At 30.1% G+C, this 7427-nt stretch overlaps 1 protein-coding gene across 1 annotated transcript; it reads left to right on the top strand.

Annotated features, from left to right (window-relative positions):
* The first annotated feature begins 2371 nt into the window (after positions 1 to 2371).
* Positions 2372 to 6538, top strand: LOC105140566 (WAT1-related protein At1g25270-like). The gene is made up of 7 exons (XM_011047436.1): positions 2372 to 2559; positions 3755 to 3817; positions 4115 to 4231; positions 4770 to 5022; positions 5623 to 5781; positions 6102 to 6253; positions 6370 to 6538. The coding sequence occupies exons 1-7, from the start codon at positions 2372 to 2374 to the stop codon at positions 6536 to 6538; spliced, it is 1101 nt and encodes a 366-aa protein (XP_011045738.1).
* Positions 6539 to 7427: the final 889 nt, after the last annotated feature.

The raw sequence follows: 7427 nt of genomic DNA, 5'->3' as shown, positions 1-7427 counted from the left end.
TGGTTTCCAATTGAATAATAAGAGTTTATACTATACTTGTTTGACATACCATTAGTGGATCTTCTAACCTTAAAATTTGTTATTATCATTATTTAATCATTTCGTTAATCTTTCATCTCAAAGTTCTCATCAACTTTTTCTTCATCTTTATCTTTATTATTATTATTATTATTACTACTACTACTAGTACTACTACTACTATTACAACAATAATTATTATTATTATTGTTGTTGTTGTTGTTGTTGTATTATTGTTATTTAAAATTTATATAATTAACCTCCCTGCGATTCGATCCCGGTTTTGTTGAGTTATTTATTACTTCGACACTCCTGCACTTTAAAGAAAACATCAATTTATTGGTTGGGTCAAGCTATCACACAAAACAAACTGAGAGGAAAAAGATGAGCACGCTTTGATTGATCACGTCTTTCATAAAAAAAAAAAAAAGAGGTTGACCGAGTAAGGTCTACAAACAAAATTATTTATGGTAGAAAGAAGAATATGTGGCAGAGAGTAGAAAAACTTGGCATGGGAAATCAGAACGTATTTGCGGGTGAGCCGACCAGGTGAAGGAGAAGAAAGCCGAAACGTGTTTAAGGTAAATGGGCTCTAATACCAAGTTGAAATACATTTTTGTAATAATTTGGTGAACATCATAATCAGGGACGCTCCTTTACTATTTATACAATTAGAGCATTGTACATCAATTATGGTGTAACTTATTAGATAGGATAAATTTATACAATAAAAAACCTGATATTTTTCTATTTTAAAACACATCCCATAATAGAAAGGGACAAAATGGTGTTTCAATTGTTATGGTGATTTGAATTTTTTAGGTGTGTGTGTCTATATATATATATATATATATATATATAGAGAGAGAGAGAGAGAGAGAGATTCTAATTTTTTTGTTGTAATTAATAATTAAGAGTAGGGATGTTAAGATGATATTATCCCATTGCGAGATAATAATGAAAAATTGAATATGGGTGGTTTCGATTTTTTTCAAGATTTTTTAAGTTGTGTTTTTTTAATAATAAAATTAATTTTTTATTTTTTTATGTTCTTTGTTTTTTCATTTGTCAATTTAATAAACATTTTTGTCCAAAAATAGAAAAAAGGATATATATATATATATATATATATAAATGAAATATATACAATAATATATAAAAAATTAAAAAAATCTTAAAAAATGTCGTAAATTTATTTAGAAAAGGCAAGAAATTTGTTAATGTTGTATATACAAGATTTTTACTTCAAATAGTTAGTGATAAAGTTATGAAAAAACTTCAAACATATAGAATTTCCATGACTTGGGTTCTGATTGATGAATACAAATCTTTGTCTCCTCTGAGTAGTTGTTTTTTAAAAATTAATTTTTTATAAGAATATAAACACTATAATATTTAAGTCAATAAATATAAAAAAGTAAATAATGTAAGAAAAGTTTAAGGGGGGTGCATATCTATGTTTAATGGTTAGGAATTAGATAGCTTCACTTGATTTTGGCTAGCTTTTATATGGTTAGAACTTGTTTGGCATGTACCCTTGCATGGCTAACTTATGGCCCGGCTTTCCATGTCTTATGCCCTGTGACCGGTTCTATTTATATACTCGAGCCTTAGAATTTTTTCATGAAAAATGAGAACGTATTGGTACGTTACTATTGGTTAGCCATAATGATCATTAGTTAATTATATGATGTCATAATCGTTATGACATGCATGCTTTTGTTGTGTTGTTATTTGTTGTGTCATGCATATTTGTTTTGTATAAAAAAACTTGTACGTATATAAAAAAAAATGTATATAAAAAATTGGTGTACGTGACTGCTGAAAATCCAAAAAAAAAAGAAAAGAAAAGAAAAGAAATAAACATAAAAAGATGTCCATCAGATCAAGATTGAACAAACCATGTCAGTGTCAGGTGTCAATCTAAGAATTCTAGCAGTCTGGGCTGGCAAGAACGGCTGGTTTTTTGTTTTTTTGTTTTTTTTTTAATAGAAAAACTAGTGCACCATGAGTTGGTACAACGTTGATGGCTAGTATGAGTGTCCACGAAACACACACCCAGCTGATACATTTTCCAAAAAAAATGGAATCTACCATGTGCAGAAGGCAGTTAGATACATAATTAAACCATCATTAATGCTCCACAACACGGCCAATTATATAGCAATTCGTAGTCAAAGTTCCGGTCTGGTTTGCTTCCAAGTGTACGGGGTATCGTGCTGCATGCAGCCCTACAAATATACCTCTAAAATTGGATTGCATTACCACAATCCAAGAACCAGAAACCCCCGCATACAGAGAAGGAGAGAAAGAGTCTCTTGTTGAGAGGGGAAAATAAATGAGTAGAGAGATCATGGCTTGCACTTGCTTCGGTAGTGTTCACCCAGGTATTGCCATGATATTTGTTCAGATCGTGTTTGGAGGGATCAATATTTTCTACAAGCTGGTTATCAATGATGGCATGAGCATAAGGGTAGCAGTTGCTTATCGCTTGCTTTTTGGTGCAGCCTTCCTGTGTCCTATTGCTCTCATTGTTGAAAGGTACGTAAATAATAATTAATTATTACTTACTTATTTTTATGTTTCAATAAACTTATAGTTCAATGACAGTACTCTTGCTTCTTGCATAACGTTAACTCTTATATTCAAGGCACGCCTTCAACAATTAATTTCACTATAGTAAAATATGCGCGCGCACGCGCGCGCTCAAGCTCCTTGGCTCTCGGCATGCATATATATATTCCTGTTTTTCTATCTAGCTAATTTCCTCATTTTCCTATCCTCACTCATGTTCTAGATGTGCAAGAGTTTTTGGGTTTCATACATGGTTCTCTCCTTTGAAGAAGCACGTAATATTTAATTAGTTAATTAAATGAAACTTTTGTTTAAACTGAAAAAAAATGAATATTGTTGCCTTTTGCTAGGACAAAAAATATATGGGAAATTTCGGTTTTAAATGAATTACTTTGTAATTTGGGAAGAAATTCGTGACAATAAGTTGTAGTTGCATAAATCAGTACACTTGAGTTCAATTCCAATAATTTTTAAAAAAAATCACGAAGATAATACCTGCTAGTAAGAAAATTTGCATGCAAATAGAAAGGTTGACGTAGGATATCTCGGAAAACCATTTTAGACAATTTAATAGCATATCCATAACTTTCTGAATTGAAATAGAATCAATTGGGAGAATTTAATAAAATCTCAAAAGTTTTTGAGTATTAAAAATTTAATTTTATATAAAATTTAATTTTTAAAAATAATACAAAAATAAAGTAGATGTCAGCCATGTAATTTACTATTCTAAAAAAAAATAATATTAAAACTAAGTTTTCTAAAATACCTTGAAATAGAACCATTTTGTTGACACGCAAATCAATTCTTCTTGTATATGGAATGAATTGTACATGGAATGTAACTCACTCGTATATATTCGTATGAACCGTTCATCCATATCCATTCCGGTATATATATGGTATCATTCCCAGTCACTCACCCACAAGAAAAATTATATACAAACACTTAAAAGGTTTTTTTTTTTTTTCAATAGAAGCTCAATCATTTAAAGTTCATGGAATCCACATTTTATTATAAAGCATTTGTTGGTAAATCATTTTTATTGCTACTAATTAAAACCTGACAATTCCTAAGGAAACAAAGAAGAAAACTACATTATGAAAGTCAAGAAAATTATTTCCCTTGATTCAGTTAATATCTTTTAATTTTGTTTTGGCAGGAACAAGAGACCAAAGCTGACATGGGTTGTCTTCTTTCAGATATTCTTCCTTGCTCTATTCGGGTATGGCCCTAGCGTGTGGGTGAGTGAACAAAGACCATCACTGACATGTGTAGAATTAAACTAATATTAAAATCTCATGTCGTTTCCAGAAAATCTAGCTTGGGGATTCTTGAACAAAACATCTCAAGTTCAAATCTCGAGAGATTGAATTTGGAATTTAGGAATCGATGAGGGTTTTCTCTATTTTATATTTCAGACCAGTTACACCTTGTCTTAAATCAGAAAACAAATTGCGAAATATTCATAGACATTATAGTATTGATCATGAAAAAGATGGTGAATTGTTTTTTTTTTCAGGGGATCAATATACCACAATTTATACCTGGCAAGCTTAAACTTAACATCCATGACATTTGCTGCAGCTTTGTACAATCTTAGCCCAGCATTTACGTACATAGTTGCCCTCCTTTTCAGGTGAGTTTTATTATTACTATTATTAATCTTTTTTGTTTATTTAATAAAATAAGTAGCAGCAAAACAATTAATTTTTATTTAAGAAGAAGCAATCAGCAGGTTTTTACTTCTTCTTTTCTTTTCTTTTTATGAATATCATGATTTTGAAGACAACAGGTTCTTCCATACAAGTCAAGATAAATTGTTATTATTAAAGTACCAGTGAAGAAACCTCACTATTGCAGAATTTTTTATGGTGTTAAGTAGGTATTTCTTCCCTTTTTAAAAAAAGAAAGAAAGATAGATAGATGATGAAAAAGAAAATAATATCTAATATCTATAAAAAAAATAAGAACATTTGTATTTATATTGAAAAATATTTCTTTTGTTTTCTCTTCCTTGTTTCTATCTTTTTCTTGTATCTGTTTTTTTTTTTAAAAAATGAATAATTACCGTTTTGATCACCATAAAATTATAAATACGGTCAAACTAGACCTCCAAATGTAGCCATAATGTACTAGAAAGGCAACATAAAATAACTTTTTGGTTGTTTCTTCAGGATGGAAACTTTGTCACTAAATAATGCACGGGGGATAGCTAATGTGGCAGGCACTGCAATATGCATAGGAGGCGCAATGCTGCTTACATTTTACCAAGGCATTGAGATCAACATCTGGCACACCAACATTAATCTTCTAAAATATCATCAAAATCATCACCAGAACACTGTAGGATCCACGAAACAACAAATGTTTGGCTTGGCAATTGCTCTGATTGCATGTGTGTTTTATGCTTTTTGGGTGATAATTCAGGTAAAGTAAGATAGATTTAGATGATTTGGTCATATATATGCCCTTATGCTCAAGTAAAGCAATTGCTTTTGGGGTGATACATGCGGGTTTTTTTTTTTTTTTTTTTTTTCTCTCACCAGTAATTTAGTCCTATAAATATTATACAAGAAACTTAATTGTAAAATTATTGGAAGATTTGAATAAAATCTTCCAAGAGTGTAGGGACTAAAATGCTAAAAACTCAATTTAATATAAAAATTTAAATTATTAGGTGAAGTATCGAGATATAATTTATATTATTTTTTGTCACATTTTTTTAAGTAAAACTTTTTTTAACTTGAAACTTATATATATTCACTCTAACTTATATTATTGATTAATTTTAATTACAAAAAATAAAAATAATAAAATTTAAACTTGTATTTGTTTAATTAACAAGATATTAATATTATATTACAAAATTATTTCAACAAAAAAAAATTTAATATTTTAAAATATAATTTATATTATTTCTTAACATAAAATTATCATCATCTCTTGAAATTATGCCATGTAGTTCATCACATATATGGTAACAAATCACCATATTACTTATATTTCTTATGTTGGGTTTAATGACAGGCGAAAATTAATGAGAGGTACCCATGCTTCTACTCCAGTACAGCTTTGATGAGTTTGATGGGATCAATTCAAGCTATTATTTACGCACTTTGCTTTGAAAGGAAATGGTCTGACTGGAAGCTTGAATCGAACATCCGCCTCATTTCTGTCATTTACTTGGTAAGTACCAGTAGAAATATTAAGATGCCTTATAGTGCATGCCTCCCTAAGAAAAGAACAACTTATATTATGTATAATTAGTTAAATTTGTAGAGCAATTCATGCCTTCCAAGCAATCTAATTACGATCCAATCCCAACCACATTTAGGGAAATTCTAGTGCCTTTGTATGGATTAGATGATTTTATATCCTGACCGAAGCAAACCACGATAAAACAAGGGATTTCATCCAAAAAAAAGAAGTAATATATAAACTTGAGAATTGGGTTTGTTCCCTACAAAATTGTTTAATCCCTTGATGTTGTTGGACTTGGTTTGCAGGGGTTCTTAGCATCTGGGCTGAATATCACCTTGATGGCATGGTGCATAGCTAAAAGAGGCCCATTATATGTAGCCACCTTCAATCCCTTGATGCTTTTGGTTGTGGCAGTGGCAGGTTCCCTGGTCTTTCAAGAGAAACTTCATTTGGGAAGGTGCTAGAACTTTCTTTTAACCACACAAGGATTCTTAACATTTAATTCTTCCACGCTTACACAAATATCCCTAACATGTAATGCAACTCACTTGTCAATGTATTTTGGTGGCACAGCATATTGGGGGGAGTGTTGATAATAACTGGATTATACACTGTGCTGTGGGGGAAAAGTAAAAATGCGAACAAAAATCAACCTGCTGTGTTGCCAAACAATTCTGATCAGGAATCACCAGAGGTTGCTGTTACCCCTCAATCTGAAGTCAACAAAGATAGCGCTGTGTAGATTAATTAATCTTTGTAATGCTATAGTTCATGACATTGTAATATAATTGCAAGCCTAGAAGCATATCAGCGGGAAAGAAATAATGGTTGCATTTCCGTTCATCGACCGAAGAATTATATAAATAATTCTCCTTTCCAGGCTTGTAATTGCTGAATTATACAATGGTGAACTGTTAGAATTTATAGTTTAATTTGCGTTTCATCGATGGTTACCTCTTAATTTTATATGTGTGTGTGTGTGTGTTGGAATATGTCATTTTTCTGTTATGTATTTATAAGATGTGGATTACTGTATGTAGGATTATTTTTCTAATACTTTCATTTACTTGTAATTTAATTCTTAAAATTGTCAAATGCTTTGCACTTCATGATTTAAATTGGACCATTCAATCTAAATAAATTCACTAGCATATTAGATGTACAAGCAAAGCTTAACGAGTCCTTCCATTCCAATATTAAAAATTTATAAAATAGTAATGAAATTATTGACCAAATAGTTTTTATTGGTAATGTCTAATTATAATAGTGATAAAATATTTATGTTGACAATTTTCAATATAATTACTAATATAAAAAATTTCATCAGTAATTAAAGCTGAAATCACTAATACGATAAAATAATTAATATATATATATTTTCTATTGGTATTTCTATCATTAATATGACATGTCATCATTTTCCAACAGATTTACTAATGATATTTTTCATCACAATATTTCATCAAAAAATCAATTAGCAAATTTAAAAATGTTATAGATATCAGGTCGTTCTTCTCCTCCTCCTCTTTTTTTTTTCTTGAATTGCAAATCAAAACAACAACTCCTTTCACTTATTTTGCCAAAAATCTAGGCTTTGTTATTAGAAATCTAGCTACCTATAGTCTATAGTG

This window comes from Populus euphratica, unplaced genomic scaffold (genome assembly GCF_000495115.2).
Source record: "Populus euphratica unplaced genomic scaffold, PopEup_1.0 scaffold107.1, whole genome shotgun sequence".
NCBI classification, from domain to species: Eukaryota; Viridiplantae; Streptophyta; class Magnoliopsida; order Malpighiales; family Salicaceae; genus Populus; species Populus euphratica.
This window is presented reverse-complemented; position numbering and strand designations above follow the sequence as displayed.

Bases quoted from the DNA above. Each gene is read 5' to 3' on its own strand.
- LOC105140566 (XM_011047436.1), top strand. From the start codon at position 2,372: ATGGCTTGCACTTGCTTCGGTAGTGTTCACCCAGGTATTGCCATGATA. The intron at 3,818-4,114 runs GTATGGCCCTAG...TTTTTTTTTCAG, and splicing joins TTCTTCCTTGCTCTATTCGG to GGGATCAATATACCACAATT. The intron at 4,232-4,769 runs GTGAGTTTTATT...TTGTTTCTTCAG, and splicing joins ATAGTTGCCCTCCTTTTCAG to GATGGAAACTTTGTCACTAA.